Source organism: Haliaeetus leucocephalus, unplaced genomic scaffold (genome assembly GCF_000737465.1).
Source record: "Haliaeetus leucocephalus isolate CR32 unplaced genomic scaffold, Haliaeetus_leucocephalus-4.0 Scaffold228, whole genome shotgun sequence".
Classification (NCBI taxonomy): Eukaryota; Metazoa; Chordata; class Aves; order Accipitriformes; family Accipitridae; genus Haliaeetus; species Haliaeetus leucocephalus.
In genome coordinates, this window is record NW_010972664.1 from 17,918,762 (window position 1) to 17,941,664 (window position 22,903).

A 22,903-nucleotide genomic window follows, 5' to 3' on the forward strand; every position below is an offset into this window, starting at 1 on the left:
ACTTTTTTACTGTAAGGGTGACTGAACACTGGTACAGATTGCCCAGTGAGGTTGTGGGGTCTCCATCCTTGGAGATACTAAAAAGCCATCTGGACATGGTCCTGGGCAACCTGCTCAGATGGCCCTGCTTGAGCGGAGGGTTTGGACTAGATTATCGTCAGAAGTGTCTTCCAACTTTAATACAGCAGCTCCTCATCACAGAATTGCAGAATGATTGATTTACCCTTTTCACATGAAATAATAACCGAATGTGATCTAACATTAGTATATTTGGCAGAAACTTTTCTGATCTTTATAAAAGAAAACAACCCTATACACTGAAGTATACTGCAATTCTTCATCTGTATAAACCTGGAATTTACAAGAAGAACTATTCCCTTTGTTTGTACTGGCTTGTCCTATTGAGTTAGGTTAATCACTGGGTATGTGGTAACATCAGCACTACAATAAAGTACTGGAGCCTAAGCATGAGATTAAAATGATCCAAGAAATTCCCTGAGACTGTAGCATTGCTTCTGTAATGTTTAGACCTTGCTATCAAAGCGACACAGCCTAGAGGGTGCCTGAGATTAGCATAAGGCTGGAGAAGATTCAGGACCACTGAGAGTATACCCTACACTTTGCCAAAGATCAACCATGCAGTGAAGAGGCTCCTCTGTCAGTAAGCAGGGCAAGAAATAAGCCTTCCTACCAAAAAGCAACTAGACAGTTCCAAGTTCAATAGATATATTTCTTCATTGTTCTTTTAGCTAAAGAAATTTGTCACTCTTTTGCACTCCAGCCAAATAAAATGAAAAACAGTTCCTGTGAGAAGAAGGATACAGGGAAAGAAGTCACAAGGAAAGCAACAAAGATACTGCACAACATTTGAGCTTCCTGTGTCTTTGTGGTTAAAAGATGGGTGGCAGCTGTAGGAGTCCTATCACAGAAAGGTGGCTCCAAAAGACCTGGTTTCTCAGGAAGGTTCCAGTGCTTAGTACCCAGAAGCAGTGATTGCCAAAGTGCAAATATGGAGACGCCACACTAGAAACACCTGTCCTTGCTCACATCCCTGTTTTTGTAAAGGTATTTCATGGCAAGGGTTATTTAGCTCAGTGTTTTAAGGAAAACATACCATTTATTAGATAAGACTTCATGAAGAATTCAAAAAAACAGATGTTCCTGCTGAAGTATTAGAAAAGGTAAATTCTCTTTCTTGTTTAAAAAGAGCCAGCTGACAGTTATCCTGGACTGATTCAGGTTTGAGTTTGGTGAAGCACTAACAGTTCACAAAAGAAAGGCTGATTTGTAACTAAAGCTAACTCAACAGTCTGTCCACAAGGCCTTTTCCCACATCCACTTTGATTTCCTTTCAAAAAATTTCTTCAGTGACTAATACACTATCCTCCCTCACCCAAAAAGGGGAAAATATACACATCAATGACTCAGTTTACATACCAACAATTCCAGGGATTTAAGCTGCATCACCTTCTTCTCAGTGTTCATATGCTTGTGTTCAGGGACTCTGTAGTTAGTGGCAGTCTTCAACTCATAACATCCCATATTTTCCTGTGCTTCTCTGATGGCCTCAACATCTTTGGGATTCTCATAATCATCACTAGGTTTGCTCTTGTATCTGGTAGGTACAAAACAAAGCTGAACTTCAAGACAGAAAGCATACAGATCAACAAATGGGGTCATTTCATACCTTCTGATTTGTGCAGCAAGGCTTGGGAGGTGAGCTAGGGTTCAAGAATCACACAGCTCTTTCAGAAAAGAATGGCTACTTTGGGAAGAACATCCTTGCACATTTGAATGAAAACCTCAGACAAATTTTTTTTCCCCAAGAACTCTTATAACATAGCTCTGCCATGGGACAGGTTAAACCTTTACACTTGGACTGAGTTCTGGGTTTAGTGACTACATGCTGCTCTCAGTCTCTGTGAGCCTTGTGTGTCAACACTCCACCAGCCTGTAGCAGAGAATACCTGATCCTACTCTATATTTTTAAACACTTAATAACCTTAAAAGCCTTGTATTCTGACTCTGCATTGGTCCCATTCCCTGTCATTCATCTCCTAATGAAGAATTTCTATACTTCCCTGAGCTTTCAAAGATGTCTTGTTCCCCTTTCTTGCCTCTCAAGATAAAGACCAGCATGGAACATGAAGGCATATCACAAACACTCACACAATGGCCATGATGTTAGCACAACTGACCTAACCCAGCTGTTACAGCATCTGCTCTATGTGGTGCTGGCAGGGTTGACAGAGAGTTGACTGTAATGGTCTAGGTGTCTCTCAGCCATGATCGATTTAGACACCTTTTTACTTCCTATCTGAAGATGCAGCTACCTAGCTGAATTCAAGTTTTTTAATATTTTAGAAGAACCATAAAAACTAACTGAAATATTTCAATGCTCTCTTGAGACTCAGAGATACATGAAAACTCATCTATTTTAATTACAACCATTAGGAATATAAAAAACTAGGCAGAGAGATTATAGTGCCATATGACAGCTAAATAGCATTACTTGACCTCACATAAGAAGCAGAACTGAAAGGGCACAGAGTCCAGTTCAAGACTCACAATTCATCCCACTCTGCCTTCCTCTTCATGATCTTAGCTTTCACCTTGTCAGATTTCTCAACAATTCTTCTGATTTGCTCATGTTTGCTTTCTATATAACGCGTGGTTGGCTTTTGAACCTCTGATGTCTTCGGCTTTTCTGCCTCGCCCTCAAAAATGGTGGCATCTGGACCAAAAAATAACCATGTGAAGATGTAAATACCATGCAGCACAGTGCAGTCCCAACTACTGGAAACCCCTGGGACAGCTCCTGTAGAGCTAGTGTCGATCAGTATAGTTCCAGTGTAGTGGATGTCCTGAATGTATTTGGGTTCTTTGACTTGATTCTTAGTCACATTCTACCCACGGGGTAGAATGCAACAATTGCTGATGTTGACCTAAACATGGAAAACTATGTATGTGTGTAACTATGTATGCAGGTACTGAAAAAGATACCAGAGTTATATTTCTTTACCTGTACCTGAAGAAATTATAATTTCTTTAGCTTGGACTCAGGAAAACAAACTGAGATGAAAGACAGAAACCATATTACTGATAAGGTTTAAATGGTCATCATTAGACCTATGCATACGCCTTGTCTCTGTGACAGTCTCCCTTTCTTCTGCTTGTTTCCATGCCTGTTTAAGTACTGTCTTCTTCCACGATGGACGTTCCTTATCTTGGTAGTATTTCTCAGACATTGCTAGAAGTCTGTAGGTGGAAATCTGATGATTGCTTTGAATAGCATGAACAACAACAGTGTCAAATTCCAGTGAGTCCCGAAACCTGAAAAGCCAAATAAGACAAACCATCTGATGTCAGTAGGCACAACCTACCATTTTGCCTTGACCAAAAGGACACGAATAATGTAGTTTACTTATTGCACATACAATCATTACATGTAAATTCACAAGTCATTAAGTAATAGCATGATGACATCTGACACTGTCTATTGACTTTTATCCAATCTAGGAATGGAGATGCTCAAGAATAAACATATTAAGACCTCTCCCAATATTGAAACTTACACCAGGTTCTTCATGAGAATATCTTTCATCTTCCATTTAGGACTGATTAAAAACATGTTCATTCAAGTCTTTTCCCCAGTCACACACTCTATGTGCCTAAGGTTGGTTTTTTTCATTGTGTATTGTTTCTATCATGTATTTATTTTTAGGAATTTATCTTTTGCTATATACTTAAAGAAAACCAACCCAAAATGCACCTCACGTTTTCTTGAGAAAATTCATTTCCTAACTTTAAACTGTATAGGGAACATCGAGTTAGCAATGACACTAAAATATCTGACACACATGCAACATGCCTGAAAAACAGGGGTTCATTTCACAGGTTGTTCTTCAAAGTTTCAATAAAAGTTCTTGGTTCTTACTGAACTTACTGGCAAAAACCGAGGCAAATTTAGTCTCAACACTCACCCCCCCCATCCCCCCCAGTTTTCTTCATATAGAAGTGAATCAGAATGCTACTTCTTTGATTTGAACATCTGAATTTTTATCAAAGATTCAAAAGAAGTAAGTACACCCAAATATCAATATATACTCTTGTGTATGTTCCAAGTAAAATAAGAACAGAATCAAAACAGAACAGAAGAAATATTGATTATATGAGGAAAAAAAATTGCATTCTTTTTCCTTGTGGCAGGTATAACTTTGTAAATGATAAGCCCCTTGCAAGGTCAGAGGGAGAAGTGGAAGAAAAGTGATACTTACTGATTCCGCAGTTTCTGCAGTCCAATCAAGTGTTTCTCACGCTCCCAAGCCAGCTCCTTTTGCACTAACTGGATTCTCTGTGCTGTCTGCCTATCCAGCTCCTCAAAGATCCTATGGTCCATCTCATACTGCTGCAGAAAGATAGAAAACCTACCATCACATTATCTTGGCTACTAGGTTTTGGTAATAAATATTTTGCCCAGATGCCAGAGTTCCATGCACATCAACACAATCATTTATTTCAGGAGCTATTCAGACCTCCACAGAGAGCCACATTTTTCCCATATGCTTCTTAAATGTCACAATTCACCAGCTGTGATTCAGAAGTCTGAGCAAATTATATATTCATAGAACTACCTTAATCCAAACGGTTGGACATCTTTGGCTCCAACACATTGGGTAGCAACATTTTAGAAGAAGATGCCTCTAAAGGTAAATGACCCTTATAAAAACCAGAGGTACCTCTCTCTGCAGCTGCATATGCTTGGGCAACTCCTGATTCTTTTGAAGAAGAAAACGAAACTCATGCCTCAGTGCAATTAACTGCTCTCTTTTCTTGTTTTTTTTTTCTTCAGCTTCCTTCATTATCCGTTCACGCTCCTTTTTCTGCTTGACTTCCTCAATGCTGAAAATGCATGAAAAAGGAAATAGTGTTATCTCAGTGGAAGAGAGGAAAGATTACAGTTTATGTAACCTTTTAGATTTCCTTGACAGCCTTAAACTCCCAGTGAACTCAATGGCTCTTAAGGTAACTTAGAAAGGAATCATCTTCCTGTATATTTGTACAGTCCTAACATCACAAGGCTTTCACCTTGACCTTGCGTTGTCTCTGTAGTTTGAAGTTAAGTAAGTCTCAGAATACCATGTTTGAATTACTACCACAGAAAAGTAGATAAAATGGAGGGAAAGACTGAAAAAACTTTGTGTGTAACAAAGAAATGACCCAAATTCAGGGTGATCAGCTTCGTCCTCCTATTAGGAGGCAAAAAGAAATACATGGTCTGAAGAAAGAGCTACCAACACCTGAAAATCTCTTTCATCATTATCCAAGCATCTCTTACTTGTAGGCATTGGGATCCTCAATGTCTTCAGCAGCCTTCTCCTTCTCAAGACCACTCTGGAATAAAAACATTGTCCTGACTTTGAACAAGCAATAATAGTTTCAACAGACAATAAAGCTTTTACAAACATTAAGACAGAGCTCCCATTGCCTTTCACAAAACCAAAAGAAACTTTCATGATCAATATTGCTGTATGGGCCTATATGTTTCAAGAAAAAGCAGTTGAGTTGGTTTACATGTAAAAGAACTAATGAAGCATAGTTTTTAGGGACAGAGAACACAACTTCTACATCCTCCCCATCAACATCAACCATTACACCATTGCTTGTCCTAACTTCACTCTGTCTCATAACATCTTTGGTTCTCTACCCCCAAATCCAATTCTCTTGTCTCCCCTCGCTGCCACATTGACAAGAGACAACATATCCTGGGCTAATTCCAAGTTACATGTGTAATTAATCTGGTTTGCTTCTGCTGACTGCATAATGGGTTCACAATTATTAGCTGTGAAGAATGACAGATGGATGGACGCTGCAGTCGCACAAGCCTCATTTCCCTAGGCAGTCGTGCTCTAAAAAAAGAGGGGGGGCCTATCATCCTACAGTGAATACAGTCACACTAAATTGATCTGTAATTTAACTCAATTAGTTTCAGAGGATTTGTATTTGATTCTCTAAGAATCTTATTAAGTTTAATGAAGATGGAATTTTTAAAATCTTCCACATGACTTAAAACTAGAATAGATACTTAATGAAGATATACTTTGATAAGGGAAAAGCTCTATTAGGACAGTCATTAAGCAACGTTGCTAGCCTGAACAATAGAAATTGACCATAAAGATCTTTATATAGAGCTACTTACATACTCAAAATGATAAAACTGTATATATGCTTTATAATTGTAAATTAATCACTACTTGTAATACTGGAGCTAGCAAGGCTCTCATATCACATGTTCCAATCATTCACTTAGTTTAAGAAAATAATTTTGAGTCTATTCTCAGTGCTATATATTCTTGTGATATTGGTAAAGAATTCCAACTAGTCATGAACAATTTAACTAAATGACCAAAATCACAATTTCCTCTCTGTCTCCCTTATCAAGCATCTTTCAAAATGTAGTTACCAACTAATATTAAAAATATTTAAAAGTTGAATTTCTTTTATGTGGACACTTTCAAGATTTTTAAACTGTACTGAATTTATATCTACTTGAAAATTCATTGTGCATGACAGCACTTCTTTACTCAACAGGTCTCACTGCTTCTTTCAAGTTATATTTGTTTAATTCAGGCATTCAAGAGATTTCTAAAAAACCCGATGAAGTCTGAACGTTTTCAGTGGGGGAGTTGACACTTCTCTCTTGTGTATTATCCGTAGAACTGTTACTGAGTTCCAGTGTCATCTGTTCAAACATGCTAAAGGTGATGAGATCTACAGTGATTACAGAACACCTGTAAAATCATGACTTGCTAATCCTGTCCAAGAATGAAAAATAAACAGGATCACCATCATGCTGTGCTATTTTACAAATTTAAAAAATCCAGCTTGTGAATTGTATATGAATGGTACTCAATGCACTGAGAAACTACACATTTGGTATTCTCCAACATGATTTCTAGAATCCCCATCCAAAGCAGAATCATACTTTACTGGAATTAATCCAAGACAGGTATTAAGTATAACAAATCTTTGTGGTTCTTTCATTCTAGGAATGTGCATGATTACACCTATGAGTGGGAAAAGACTAGTAGACTATTACATATGAACAACACATACAATGTTTATTTGGAGAAAACCACAAAACACTGAGAAGGAACAATGCAGTCATAGTGCCTGTTTATAAGGGAATGTTTGCAAGAACTATTCTTCCAAATTGTTTGGGAAACTTCAGCTTTTGCTATGAAAGATCTATGATGCCAAATAATTGAATTGCATTTTGCCCATCTACAATAGTTTCACAGTAAATAGGCCTAATTCAGTGAAAGATGGTAGCGGCTTACCCTAGGAGAGGGGATTTTGGCTTTTAGCTCTTTGTGAACATCCTCTGGAGACAAGATGTTGAAAGTAAAAATGTTTCCATCTCCACCACAGGTAATCAGAAATCTATCATCGTAACTAGAACAGATCCCCTGGATCTGGCCATAATCATTGTCATGTACATTGAAGGACCAGTATTCCTTTAGGGTATTCGCTGAGAGGTCTTTATCTTGGAGGGGATAAACACGCAGTGCGCCATTCTGCATCCCACAGAACATCAGTAGCCTGCTGGTACTGTCAAATAAGCAACAAGAAACAGTAATAACAGGCAACTTGTAACAGGGCCACAGCTCAAAATGTGATAATTTTTTAGAAGAGCTAATCTATCTGAATAAATGTAGCCTTCCCAAGTTTGTAAGCTAGGAGCAAATTATTTGGACCATTTAAAGTATGTGTGATACTTCTACAAACTTTTTCCAGCTAACTGGCTGCTCAGGAACGTTCCAGCACTTGCTGGGTATCATGTAACTGGTCTTAGCCCTGAGTTGTGCAGGGTAGCAGACACCAAGTTCAGAGCTAGCAAAAAGTTTTCTCTCCCTGCTTTTCATCTAGTATAGATGGTGGTGAATGCAGCCAGCTGTAGATTAAAGCCTGAGCTAAACCTGCTTCCTTAGATGCAGATCATGCCTAGCCTTACAGAGGGAACATAATATTGGGAGTCTGAAAACAGTTTACCCTTTTCATTAATACTGTTCACAGAATATCCTGAGAAGCCTGTATTCTTTGCACAAGAGGGATGGACTGATCCCTCCATGTTCTCCTTGAGGGCTAACTGTGTCCTCTCTTTGCTAACTAGCAAAAATAACTGCTGTTCTGATGATCACAATTTGCAGAGACTTCTAATGGGTCTCCTGGAGATCTGCAATCTAGGATGCTTGAGTCCTAATCAGTACTTAATTAGAAATCAGACATTTTCATCTTTGAAAGGCCTTTTCAAATTATTCTGTCAGACACAGTGCCCAGCTGTGTCCATGAGGAATTTTAAGTGAAACTCAGTGCCAGGAAAACCAGAGAGAGTTCCTGTGTACTACAGCTGACCCACAATTAAAAGGGGACAAAGCAGTGTACACTCCTCCCTTCCAAATTCCATTTCATCAAGTTTTATCGGGAAGCTGTTACACTACAATGTTTTACCAGAAGGAGATTTGGTGGATGGGATTGTTGTCGGTGTCCTCAATAGCAATCACTTCAAAGGGTTCATCTTTCCTGTTTTCAGGGTCATCTTGGTGATTTGAGGAGAATTCACAATGATAGAGGAACCCTGAGTCATACCCACCCTGAAGAGAAGGACCATAAAGAAATGGTAACAAAAGGACACTGAAGCAGCTGACCAGGTAAATACAATTTTCAGAACAATTCTTCCTTCCTTAATGATCTACTATGGGTTAGAAAATGTTACTTCCAAACATCTAGAAATCATATTTGCCCACAGAGAAAAATCTTTCACGATCACTGGCATTACAAGCCATCCTACCATTATGTTAAATTCTACCTTCTGCTTGTGATGGAACAGCTTAGTCTTTGTGCTCATTCAGGCATCACCAAGAAGCATACCTAATGGAAATTTACTGAACAATCTGAATTGGAGTGATACTACTGATTTACTTCACAAAGACCACTGAAACTATTGAGTATGAAGGGGATTCCATGTCCCAGAGATAACAGGTTTCAAATAATCAGTTTTCTAAGGCACCCAGATGTGAAGGGAATGTTGCCACATCTTGCAATCCCATCAATATGAAATAAAAATTGATTTACCAAGGAAAGCCAAAATTTTCCTGGTGCTGAATAAAACCCACAGAGGATGGGACTGGGCTCCTCTGGTATGTAGAGAGGTGGCAATGGCTCTTCTTCGGGTTCCTCTTCAGGTTCTTCTTCTTCTATCTCCTTTCCCATCTCCTGTTGCTGCTTTATCCATTCAAGCTTTGCTTTCTCCTTCTCATGCTTTTTTTTCTCTCTCAGTGCAATCTCCTCTTCCAGCTATTACAACAAGTAGAGAAACATGGAGACATGAAACCAAGGCACTCCATGCGTTACTGACTAAAGGAGTCCCATAAATGAAATCCAAGGTGGTCCTGGCATTATATACACAGAATATCTAGAGAAATATCTTTTCCTTCAACTAAGCAGAGATCAACCAGACTTCACAGGACTCTCCAGTGAAAATGCCCCCATTTATCCCCTCTGAAGTATTTTAACTCATGGTCCTTTGAAACAGAAACCATTCTGCCTGAGAAGCAGACCAGCATTTCCTCAGAGGGATTATTCCTCAAATTAACCACTATTAGCATACTACTTCTGCAGAACTCCTAAGCCCTGTCCTCTGCCTGCCCAGAAGAAAGAAAAGCACTGGAAAGCTGAACTCAGATTCCCAACTTCTAATGCATCATTGATGTAGAGTAAAAAGAGAAGCTGTAATAGACTTTACTCCTTCTGAACAATGAAGGAAAGACATTTTTGGATTTATAAAATATTTAAACCTCCCTTTCCTTTCAAGCCTACTTTAGCATACACAAATATCAAACATTCTCTAAAACAGGATCTTCCTAAGAAGATATTAGATAGCAAATCATAGAGAAAGGTCTGGAAAGGATCTCAAAAGAGCATTCTTTTGCCCGAAAGCAGAATCAGCTAAACTTTAAATATTATCGGCCGATGTTTGTCTGACCTACCCTTTAAAAGTCTACTATGGGGACTGACAGCCTACGCAAACTATTTCAGTGCTTCACCACCCTTACTGTTAGAAATCTTTCCTTGCACCTTATCTAAAACATCCTTGTTGCAACTTATTAATTATTGATCTATTCCTAGAGGAAAAATAGAGCAATTAATATTCTTTCTCCCTGTAGAAACCTTTTTTATTTTTAAAGATTTATAGTGTCTCCCAACAATATTCTTCTCTTTTGACTAAAAAAACCCAAATCCCAACCAAACAAAAACAGTCCCCAAAAAACTCCACACACATTCTTTCAATCTTTCCTTACATATGTATGCTAGCTTTGTGATCATTCTTGTGGTTCCTCCTGTGAGAAAACCACCAAGAAATCTTTCTTCTGGATACTAACTTCCTCCTAGTTTTAACAAGAAATGAGGCTTTGCCTGACATTCAGTAATGCACCGCTCAGAAGACAGGAGCAATTACTAGAGAAAGCAGAGAAATCACAGGTTAAGAACAGAATCAGAGAGGCTGTTGGATTGTGGTGGATTGAACATTGGACTGAGAGCCTGCTCACTGGAGCTCTACTCCTGAGCCTAACATCAGCTTGCTTTTCAATTTCACAAAATTAACGATAGCTGAAAGCTGGCATAACTCTTTTCCTTTGGCCCTGCATATCTTCTAAAATGCTAATTCTCATTCAGAAATAAAAAACATACCTTTAAAATTATTACAACATTTTTAAAAAATCAGAAATATATAACTGCTGAAAAAAAGGGATGTTTCATGTTTGCTTCAAAGTAACTACATGGGTGTTTTATGACTGTTCAAAGGCATTTCCTACAGGGCTGACATCAACCACCAGAAACCTACTTTTTCTGAAAATTACCAAAATGAAAATATTTTAAGAACTAATGTGCTATACCATCTTTCCCTTTCACAATGCTATCTTTTAATTCTAATCAAAATGCACATCATGCTTTCAGTGTGGTGCATGTTCCACTTGAATAAACAGACAACAACTTGTAATTTCAAATGTTGAAACTCAGGCACAAAGGGACTCTACCTGACCTTCCCGTTCAAGAAGCTTAGCAAAAATCCTATGATGCAGTATAGGGACTAGAAAGCTTTTTGGGTAGTTTTATCCTCTGGCACATGAAGAACATGAAATTCCTCCACAGAAGAGTTCTTTACCTTGATTCGGGATTTAACGCTATAAAAATGGAAGTACTGCATCGGCAGGTTTTTTATTTGATAGGTGGACACTGTATCCTGTTCCTCAGGGAGAGGGGCAGGAACCTGGAGAGCAAAGCCATTCTCACAAAGGATGAGCAGCATGCTCTTCACCTGTACAAAACCAGAAAAAACACAAGTATAGGGCAGATGTATACATGGAATTGAGAGAAATGGGAAAAAGTTAGTCAGAAGATGCATAGGCACAAAGCAAAACTCCAGCCAGGAGGCATTAACTCTATGCTCTTATTTAAATGGACTCTTTTAAATGGACATCAGAAACCAGTGAGCTTCTTTTATACTATGTATGCTAGGCAAAGCTAAGCAATTGAAGAAGTCCTTGCCATATACAGAACAGCTATCATTCTGACACTGTCTAGCCTGGAAGCAGCACAATGATATTTTGGGAGCTTGGTTAAATTAAAGGATGGATCTGACCCAAAAGTTAGGAGCTGAGGTTTTGTTTTGATAATTGCTTGAAAGTTCATATGTTTCTATACTAATAAATCCCTTATACCTTCAAGACTGGGCTCAGAATCTTGCCAAATGCTATTTAGCTTTGAGTTTGTTTGTTCTTTGCTGGTGCCTGCCAGATCCTTTAAAATGCAAAGTTAGGAAGAATAGGTGAGGTAAGGGTAATACTTACTTAGTGGTTTGAGATTTTAAAAGGCAAATCTGTATTTAGTTTCAATTTTTTAAGCCATCTGGAGAATAGAGAGAGGCTTATTTTATCTGACCCATCACTAAAAACGTACAAAGGGGGTATATTAGAGTTACTATGGAACTACTACTTAACTAGAAAAGATACGGTTCTTATGTCTATAAAATCTCAGCCCTACAAATACATTCATTAAATGTATAGTATTTAATCATCAAGGTGGTTTTTTTTTAAAGAGACAAGAAGTAGTGTAACACTCAGATGCATGTACTATGTTGAATAAGTGTTCATATCTAGCAGTGGAGAACTGACACCAGTAGACAAAATTACTCAGAGAGAACCTAACACATCAAAGGTATGATGGGTGCTTTTTTTAGTAAGTAGGAATACCTTGTCCTCAAGGAAAGGACTCAAAATGCAACTGTCAGATCAAGATCTGTCATTTCTGCAGTAAGATACGGTTCATACCAGCAAGAGCTCTTTTGCCAATGCAGTTTTTATCAGTTCCCATGAACAAGCAATAATAGCTACACTTTACCACTGTGCACTAGTATAACATATCTTGCTGGCCACTTTGTCACTATCTAAATATAATGAACAATCTCCCGTCTAAATCAGAATACTGGACCAACCAAAATTTCAGATGTTACTCTAACCTTACAGAACTTTTAAAATATTAGCAAGAATCTATTTAAATATGTCACTGACACACTTCAAACACAGAGTGTGAATTCAAAGAAGCACACAAAATCTTTCTTAATATGGTCCGAAAGCTTTGCAAAAGCCTATTTTAATATGGGCAAGAGGGACAGGCAATAATGCTCAGATAACTCTGTTATCAAAGAAGACTAAGACCTTCCAAAAGCTAAGGCACAGGCTTGTTTCTTCAAGGCAGGAACTCAAAAAGCTGAGCAAAATTTGGTGGTTTGCACATGTTTCTGCTCTTTATTATCCAAAGTCCAAAATACCTTCAAAGTGACTGAACCAGAGATACAGCTACACAGAACCTGTCATTCTGAAGCAGCATGAAGAACAAAGTAGCAAAACATTTTTTGCATTGTCTATAGAGAACATGGCTAGGGTCATGGATCTTCATCTATTTTCATTGGAAGTTCTTTTCAAAATGACATTTTAACACTGTAAGAAGGAAAGAAAACAAACATGTATTACTCACATGAGAAGGTGGAGACCACTGTAACGCCTGCACAGGCCCAGGGACACAGATGAATCCGATTGGCCTGTATTCATCTTCAACAGCAAAAAAGAAAACAGTTTTGTCTTTACTCTGAGAGAGGAAAAAAAAACAAAAAAACCAAAGATGATGACTAAATCGAAGCTGACCAAAAATTCGAAAGACTGTAAGTACTTCACAACATAAACACATACTTAAATGTTTTGTGCCTCAACAGGAGGACTTACAAGTACATTGGAACTTAAAATTAGCTTTCCTTGATGATTACAGGGAGGAAATAAAAATCCTACCCACCTTGCTCCAGGGCCCTGAGTGCACCCATAGCCCTTAATTGTCCTGATGGGCCTCATCTGGCACCCCAGCCATATGCTTCCTGCCTATTGCCCCAGGAGCTCCTTTAAAGCTCAGGCTCAGGCCCGATTTTTCAGATAAGACAGCACAGGCTGATTACCCTGGATAACAAGAAAATCCAGAACTGATGTTCAACATGATGCGTGTATGCTGGTTCTGGCTGGGGTAGAGTTAATTTAATTTTCTTCACAGTAGCTGGTATGGGGCTGTGTTTTGGATTTGTGCTGGAAACAGTGTTGATAACCCAGGGATGTTTTTGTTCCTGCTGAGCAGTGTTTCCAAAGAGCCAAGGGCTGTTCTGCTTCTCCCCCCACCCTACCAGCGAGGAGGCTGGGGGGGCACAAGGAGTCAGGAGGGGACACAGCCAGGACAGCTGACCCCAACTGACCCAAGGGATATTCCAGACCATATGATGTCATGCTCAGCATATAAAGCTGGGGGAAGGAGAAGGAAGGGGGGGGACATTCAGAGTTGTGTCATTTGTCTTCCCCAGTAACCATTACCCGTGATGGAGCCCTGCTTTCCTGGAGATGGCTGAACACCTGCCTGCCCATGGGAAGCGGTGAATTAATTCCTTGTTTTGCTTTACTTGTGTGTGCGGCTTTTGCTTTACCTATTAAACTGTCTTTATCTGAACCCACCAGTTTTCTCACTTTTACCCTTCTGATTCTCTCCTCCATCCCACTGGGGGGAGTGAGCAAACAGCTGTGTGGGGCTTAGTTGCCAGTTGGGGTTAAACCACAACAGTATGGCAGCTTAAATCCTGCATTAAGTGAAATGCATGGTGATCCAGTTCAAGGAATACGTAACTGCAAATGCACTGATCATGGATGAAGGCTAGCTTTTACAAAGAGAGGCAATATTGACTGGAAATCATCTCAAAGACTAGCAGGCACACTGACAAACCAACTGGTCAATACTGTTGTAAGGCCAAGCAGTGCTTGGTAGCAGCTGGAGTGCTGCCAAGGTGGTGTACAAATGGACTTGCTTTTACTAATTCCAAGTTACTATTAAACTAATTCCAAAATGAACCAAATCCATCTTCAAAGCGGATTACAGTATTCACACTAAACAGTCCAGTAATTCACAAAATGAATTGTATGAATTGCATGGTTGCTTTCCTTCAGAAAACAAATGTGAGTGCAAACAGATCCTCCTCTTCCCCCAGCACTGCAGAGAACTACAAGAAGCAATCAACAGCAGTAACAGAAGTATAACTGTGTTGTCAGTAAACAAACTTTACCTTTTCTTGTTAAATAATCTCTACACTTATGGCTTAATAAAAATAACTGAAAGAAGTGATACATACCCCTGTGGCAAGCACATCTCCATTTCGTTCATATGCTAAGGCTGTAACTGCAGTAGCATGAGGTTTGAAAACATGTTTCAGATTTATCTCTGCATTCTCTGTATTGGTCTGTCCTGCAAGAACGGGCAGTCCTTTGGGATCATAAACTTCAATTATTCGGACAACACCATCTTCAAACCCCACCGCAATTAGACCTCCTTTAGGATTTACCTTTGAGTGGAAGAATGAAGAAAAAAAATCACAGTGTACACCTGAGAGCTTAGAATAGGAATCTGTATGGCACATGCTCTGGTGTTAACCTGTAACTCATCTTACATGGAAGTGTTGCTAAAGCACAAAGAGTGTTTCATACGTGGGAAATGTTGTTTATTCTCTCTAACATGCTACCGTAAAAGGAATGGGAAGACTGGGAATTATTTTTTTTGTTTGGATTGTTTTGGGTTTTTTTACTGATAACATGCCATTGAGACTGGAAATGTTAATGAGGATGTGGTTGTAACATCTGAGGAAGAGGTAATTCATACTGATATACAAATATATCAATAGCTTCTTAAGGACAAGAGTTAGAACTCAAAAAAGGAATTATTATATTATCCTGAATATAATATTGGGCATCAAATGTGCGTATGATTTTTGAAGAGGTGAGGGCACAGACTTGGGTCTGGCTGACTCCATGTAAAGTACAGTTGTCAACAGGGACAGCTACTTGAGGTGGAAAGAGGAGGCTGTGGAGTCCATAGGCCCTGTAGGTAAGCCAATTGCTAACAGGCTTGAATTGTGAGAGAGAAGAGTTAACAGCAACAGGCTGGTGTTTTAGCTGGATCTAGCTGGACTTGCATATTTAGCTGATATTAGCCATACATGGAAGTGTCTTGAAGCAATGTACAAGCTGAGCCATCTCCAGACATGGCACAGATCATTATTAATGCACACCAAAAGGAGAATTGCTGTGTGAAGAGATGAGAGTGAATGGATAAGCTCTGTGACCAATTGGCAAAAGTATGATCTTAGGTATGAAAAAGTTTATTGTTCAGAAGGGAGCTGGGGATAACTGTCTTCCTGTTACCTGGGAAAATCAGCCCATAATGTCTTACCTTAAAAAGCCCCTCTGTAATAAGCAGGTGTACAATAGCATTGCTCAGTAAATGACCAAGAGGAGTCACTCATGGACCTCAAATTTATGACTCTGTGATTGACTCCATTAATTCCATATCTTTCCTCTACTAGGGAGCCAGCACTCCAGATGTGGCCTCCCCAGTGCTGAGTAAAGAGGAGGGATCACCTCCCTCAACCAGCTGGTAATGCCCCTTCCTAATGCAGCTCAGGATGCTGTTGGACCTCTGGCATTGCTGGCTTGTGGTCAGCTTGGTGTCCCCAGGATCCCAAGATCCTTCTCTGCAGAACTGCTTTCCAGCTGGTGGGCCCCCAGCCTGTACTGGTGCCTGTGGTTCTTCCTACCCAGATGCAGGACTATGCATTTTCCCTTGTCAAATTTCATGAGATTCATCTCAGCCCAATTCTCCAGCCTGTCCATATCCCAGCACAACCCTCTAGAGTACCAGCCACTCTCATCTCAGTTTTGTATAATCTGTGAACTTGCTGAGGGTGCACTCTGCTCCAGTGTCCAGGTAATTAATGAAGAATATTGGCACCCATAATGACGCCTAGGGTACACTGCTGGAGGCTTGCTTCTAACTGGACTTTGTGCTGCTGATCACTACCCCTTGGAGCACAGCTGTTTAGGCAGTTTTAAATCCATGTCACTGTTCACTTATCTAACCTGTATGTTGCTACCTTGCCTATGAGGATATTGTGGTATACAGATGCTTCAAAGTATGTTGGATGAAATTTTCTTAGATTAATAGCACATATTTTCAAACACATTTGAGGACCTTAAGCTATGTGGAAGTATCTAATAGGATTTTAAATGCAGCTAGATAAACTAAGTACCCTTGATTTTTCAGACTGTTTAGTACCAACTTTTGTAAAACTGAACTGAGTCAGTTTTGTAATGCTGTACAATTTATTGTGGCAGTCAGCTTACCTCTTGAATGTATAGGTATCACCTAACAGCATCCCTGAAAGTCTGCATGGCCAGAATTACAGTGTTAAGAGCACTGTCCCAGTGTTACCCTCGCCTTGGAAATTCAAGTAAGCACTTTCCCCCATAAATTTGCTTATAATTAAGTCACCAGGCTTGCTATATTTCCTCAAGGACATAACTAGACACTATTTTAATTAAAATTAACAAATATGTCTAAAAGTGATAGACTCCACACTACACAAATGATCAGTTCTGGCAACATTTTTTTAGGACTTATCTCCAAATGTTTGTGGATTGTCTGGGCTGTCATTTCAAAATGTGTTAATGAACTCATGTTAATTGACAATTACTCCGTGTGGGTTAAATAGAAACTGTTAGTCTATAAACTAAGACTACTTCCTAGGACTGCACACTGAGATCTGATTTTAAAATCTCAGAAAGACACAAAGTAGGATACCTGATAATCCACAGTAAAGTCAAACTGTACACATACTATATACATACATACTACTCCACAAACTTTTATATACATACAGTAAATTCCACCATGGCCTAACAGTGACTTCATTAAGGTCTTGTATGACGAGCAACTTTCTTGATGCTGGCAGGCTCATAGGCCCCATATGAATTTTTGTTAACACGTCAGCAAAAACTCACAACACGAGGTGCCCACATCAGTGCTGTTCCTCCTTGTTTAAACTTAATTTCACTCTGTTGACTGTTGCTGATGAAATCATAGATACGCACAGACCCTGTATGGAAAGGAGACAGTACGAATTTATTTCTTGCAACAACACTTACTTTTTAAGATTTATGGAGAAATGTCTATTTATTTGAATTAAAAGCTGGATAGAATGTTATTAATTTTTCTCTTTGAGTATCCAATGCCAGCCTGGAAAGACATGACTGGTGGTTACTACAGAGTACCACAGCTAGCATGGTGCTCATGAACAAAACATAAGCTTTCTTCACCCTTTAACTTACACACTCCCAAGAGTTCTCAGGGCTGAGGGTTATAAGAAGTCCCATGCTGACCACTATGTGTAATTTTCAAGTAATCACAGTTCTGTGGCATACTGTAGGGAAAAATCTGTACTGACAACATAGGAAAAGACGATACGCTACTACTTGGGATTGCCTAGGGAGGAAAATATTTAAATAGATGAAAATGGGAGACTGTCCAAAGAAAAGCCAATTTCACCAGAGGTGAAACTAACAGATTCATAGACACACATATTGGTCTGCATAAAATTCCATTCCAGCTGGCATGTATCCTAAGTGTCATTTGCTCAACTGGTAGGAGTTTGTCTTCAGGCTAGAAGAGCATGTACATTGTACAACACAGACAAATGACAAGATACTGCTGACAAGAGTTGAGTTAAAGACCTTGTAGCATTTTCTGAGAAGTGTAAATGACATTGTTAATGTTCTGGTCAGTGGTTCTTCTTTCAAAGCATGATAAAGCTAACTGTGAGAGGCCTAAATTGCAATATTTATATAAGTTAAATAAATATGTCTGTAATTACATGTTAGCTGTTGTTGAGAGCATGATAGCTATTGCATCTTCTAAGAAAGCCACAAATATTAATATTTATAATGACTTACACAATACTAGAGATGTATGTAATTCCTTACAAAACAAAAATCCCAACACTTATCGATCCAGAGCCTTGAATATAAGTGCTGTTATTAAAACCAAATGTCTCATCTTTTCAGCCATTCCTTCAGAACAAACAGAATTTACAAAGTTTCCCATTAAAAACTTCTCTCATTAAAATCCCAGGCTTTTAAGATGAAGCAGTCTTAATGCATTATTTCAAAACATTAGTGATTTGTCTTAATTATTAAAGAACTGATCCCAGGAATAACAATTGTCTGTGAAGTGACTTTTCAAGAGCAAATACACAACTTCAGTTCAAAACAGAATAGTTCCAAACCAATAATCATTGCTCTTCAAAAACAGTTACAGTGGCATGAGAGGGAAGGAATAGTGTACTTACGGTCAAGAGCAGTGGTGGCCATAAGGTATGTAACAGGAGAGACACTCATGGCCTCAATCCTTCCAGAGTGGAAGGTATACAGGCACTCTGGATCACGGGTCTGCAGCGCAAAACAGAAGAACAGAAATTCTGCTACATTCTGGAGCTGGACTTACAAGGTATTACCAGCCATACCTACAGTGAACCTGAAAAATCTAAACCGGTGCTGTTTGTGTGAACAAAATTTGGCATCCATGAGGTACCTATATGCAATTCCTTTTTTTTTTCTTTTTTTTTTTTTTAATTTAAATGTTCATAAGAAGATCATGAGCAAAATTACTGTAGGAACATTAAGTTAATTTAAAAATCCATCATTTTCTATGTGAACATAAAGGGGAATGCCTTTCATTAAGTGGTTTCAGGCTTGGAATTAGTATTTTTAACATAGAGCTGTTGCTCTGAAGGCAAAGAAAAGGCTCTCAAGCCTAGGGCTTATGCTGCCTAGGAAATCATTTCATCATCCAAGGAATTCTATGTTTTGCTATACATTTTTTACATTAGTTTTTATAGTATGTTTGTACATCTTTTATTTACCACAAAATTCTTGGAACATAATTTTACCTGTTGCCACAGAACTTTATTCCACTCAAAGTAAATGGGAACAATCCCTTTAATATGTTCGGGAGCGAAAATTAAATGCCCACATTTTAACTGTGTCATCTATTTCTCCATCAAAAACATCTCCAGCAGTAACACTAGTAACCAGTAGGATAAAACATGTGAAGTGCATTTCATCTTCTTGTTTTTCCCAGATCTTTTTCTCATTTAGAGATAACAGTAAGGCTTGTTTCAAACACCTATCAAGATTGGATATATCAATACTCCTTGAACTCATTTCCTGCATCCATGCACCTTTTATTACCTGTTTATGAGGATAAAAGTCCTTTAAGGTAACTTGAATATGGCAGCCAAAATTTCAGGAATGAAAAATCAAATTGTTTTTTTATAATCCTGCACAATCATTATAATCAATAACATTATGAAAATAAATTTTTAAGAAAAAACATCTGTTTCAATGTTAAAAATTTCAACCGTGCAGCTTCATAAAACACAAGCTTCATTGCAGATGCATCGAGCATAGTTTAAGGAAGTTATTGCAAAGGAACTGAAGAAATCAGAAGAAAGAAAAAGAAAACAAACTTGCCATATTTGAAAAAGTCAAATCCAGCTTCCAGATTGCTCCGTTGTTATCCTGAAGAAGAAAAAACAAAACATGTAACTTGAATATTTTCAAACTCAATTTGAAATAAAACTGCCCGTGGTGAGTCCTTAAAAATTCCTTAATGATTATCATTGTGAAACTGAAGAAACAATGCGGTGATGTTGGCCCTGTCAGTCCTATCCATCAGTCCAGGATAACAGAACTGGGACAATACTTTTTGACATTCTCCTATTCTTATGCAGTTCTGGCTCTGAAAGCCAGAGTCTCACATGTTACTTATACACTAAAAATATAGCCCAGCATAGCACAGCACAGCATAGTTCAGTTGGAAGGGACCTACAATGATCATCTAGTCCAACTGCCTGACCAATTCAGGGCTCAGCAAAAGTTAAAGCGTGTTATTAAGGGCATTGTCCAAATGCCTCTTAAACAATGACAGGCTTGGGACATAAACCACCTCTCTAGGAAGCCTGTTCCAGTGTTTGAAAGAAGATGTTATTTTATATATATATAAAATAAGATTATGTATATATCCAGAAGAAGATTGAACTCTACCAAAAAGAAATGCACTGATTTGTAATGGACTCCTGCTGTTACTTAACATCACCTCCCTCATTCTGTGTTTCTCCAGAGAGATGTATGTACTTTAGTGTATCTTACCTGAGCGTACCAAATGGGCTGTCCACAGTCATGAACTTTTGACATGAAACTCAGACTGACATTCCTGCCAACATGAAGTTCATTCATAGGCTCCACCTCCAGTAACCCTGTGTCATCCACAGAATCAGCAGCATCTATTGTCTCAAAGTTCCACAGCTTCATGGCGTTGGAAGCATAAAAAAATAAGGGGAGGAGAGGAGGTGTACAATTAATAAGGAAATTCAAAATTATAAGAAACCAGGGGAGTATAGATTCTACAGGTAGAGTATGAAACCTGTCATATCTGCCTCACTGCTTTGAATGTAACTTAGAACAGTGACAATCAGCAACTACTATCTGATACATTTGGGTGCAATGCAAAGTATATGTAAAAGTTCTCTGTCCAATTCTGAAACAACAGTAGATTAAATTCAGCCCTGACACTAGCAGACCTATACATGGCAGCCTCAGAACTATAGACTGTAAATGGTATCTGCCTGCTCTCAGCATTGCTCATACTGAGGCAGCACAGAAGAAAGAATGGGAAATCTAACACATCCATGTTCTGCTCTGTGGCATAAGGACAAGAAATCAGTTGGTACCCTTATAACCAAATGAATTTTCCTCATGGGATAATATCAATTTATAAAACACAACAACAACAGCAACAAAAAATCCAGGGTGTTTGAAACCCTCCACTGCCTGTAACAGTCAGCTTCCCGTTGATTATCTGGGTTCTTTCACATATAAGCAGAAGACACATCATGTCTTCCCCTAAAGAGCAGGCAAACAAGATTGCAAAATCCTTGGTAATTGACAGGTAAGATCAGAACCTGGTGGTATGGATAAGGAAAACTTTTTGATCTTAATTTATAGAATTATATGTCAACCTCAGGATGCTTTTTCTTTTAATTTTTCCACTATTTCAGTATATGTATCTCTGAGATGCTAGTTAATTTCTACATCATTTTAACATTAATAATCTGAGCTTTCAAATACTCAGAAAATTAATTTCAAATATTGCTGTACTTTATCCTTTGAAATAACACCAAATGTATTAACAGGCCTGAAAATTATAAAGATGAGCCAAAACTACACATGGAAAAAAAATGTTAGAATGCGGGCAAGAACAAAGCTATTAGAGAATCAGTGAAAATTATTTTGATTTACTAGAGTAAAAGGTGATTTATTTACTACTATTAAACAGAGAACATTGCACGAACACTATCCAATTCAAATATATACACTGTGGAGATGTGATCTTATTCCATTTGTTCTAAAAATTCATTCTCAGAAAGAAACTGCACTGCAAAATTGCCTCCATAAATAAGCCCTGGTAAAGAAAACATGTAACATTTACCTGCTGACCACAAATTTGCACACCTAAAGGCAGAGCAGAAATAAAACTCACCCGAATGAAGCCATCTCTTCCAACAGTGACAAGTTCTCCTTCATCCAGAACTAACTGGCTTATAGGGCCACTGTGACAGGGCTTGTGTCCAGCTCGACAGAGCTCTACTTTAATGAGGCCCCCTTCCCAAAGCAGCAAGTTGCCCCACTCAGTTCCCGAGATAACCTTCAATGCAAATGAAGATAAGCACATAAGCACCTGCACTTAACCATGCAGAAATATTGGCAAGAATCTGGTAAACATTTGTGGCTTCCTTCCATGAAAGCATTAGATCAATAGCAATGTACAGATATTTGCAAGAGAATGTGTAAAGGGTGAGAAGATTCAACTTTTTAGCAACGTCACATAATTTACAAGCACTGAAATGGTTAAAGATTAGGGCTAACAGTCTTTTTATTTCTTTATCCCATTAGAGGAGCCTCAGCTCTAAGCCAACAGAGATCTTTTGTCTGGGAATTACAATACTAACCGTACTTTTCAATTATTACAAAGCAAGCCAGGTTTTTGGCAAATTAATGTCAATATTAGCTTGTCAGAGCAGTGCATTGAGGGTCTAATTCAAATCACTTTGAAGCAAATAGTAACTCTCCAACTTACTCAGTAGACTTTATATCAAAACCTGAGAGGGAACATAAAATCAATTAAACTTTTTCTTACTTACTTTCCCATCAGGCAGCTCCACATAACCTGTAATGTCGGTCACTGCTGTTTTTCCAAACCTGCCCAAAGCTCCTTGTAACTTGAGACCAGTGAATGTGAGAGCCATCTTCCAGAACCTGAGTATAGAAGAAACATCCCCCTCTGATATAACATTTCCTAAACACACTCTTCA

General features: G+C 38.6%; 1 protein-coding gene across 1 annotated transcript in view; it reads right to left on the reverse strand.

Moving 5' to 3' along the window:
• CFAP44 (cilia and flagella associated protein 44) overlaps positions 1 to 22,903 on the reverse strand; it is a 40,738-nt gene that overhangs the window by 11,580 nt on the left and 6,255 nt on the right. Inside the window, exons 7-24 of the mRNA XM_010567676.1 lie at positions 22,733 to 22,847; positions 22,072 to 22,236; positions 20,682 to 20,837; positions 20,004 to 20,051; positions 18,821 to 18,920; positions 17,478 to 17,572; positions 14,777 to 14,986; positions 13,099 to 13,209; positions 11,228 to 11,380; positions 9,136 to 9,357; positions 8,512 to 8,654; positions 7,341 to 7,611; positions 5,339 to 5,394; positions 4,740 to 4,902; positions 4,278 to 4,408; positions 3,140 to 3,333; positions 2,569 to 2,734; positions 1,438 to 1,615 (exon numbers count right to left, since the gene is read on the reverse strand). Coding sequence (XP_010565978.1) covers positions 1,438 to 1,615; positions 2,569 to 2,734; positions 3,140 to 3,333; positions 4,278 to 4,408; positions 4,740 to 4,902; positions 5,339 to 5,394; positions 7,341 to 7,611; positions 8,512 to 8,654; positions 9,136 to 9,357; positions 11,228 to 11,380; positions 13,099 to 13,209; positions 14,777 to 14,986; positions 17,478 to 17,572; positions 18,821 to 18,920; positions 20,004 to 20,051; positions 20,682 to 20,837; positions 22,072 to 22,236; positions 22,733 to 22,847 — 2,677 coding nt within the window. The remainder of the gene's footprint in view (positions 1 to 1,437; positions 1,616 to 2,568; positions 2,735 to 3,139; positions 3,334 to 4,277; positions 4,409 to 4,739; positions 4,903 to 5,338; positions 5,395 to 7,340; positions 7,612 to 8,511; positions 8,655 to 9,135; positions 9,358 to 11,227; positions 11,381 to 13,098; positions 13,210 to 14,776; positions 14,987 to 17,477; positions 17,573 to 18,820; positions 18,921 to 20,003; positions 20,052 to 20,681; positions 20,838 to 22,071; positions 22,237 to 22,732; positions 22,848 to 22,903) is intronic.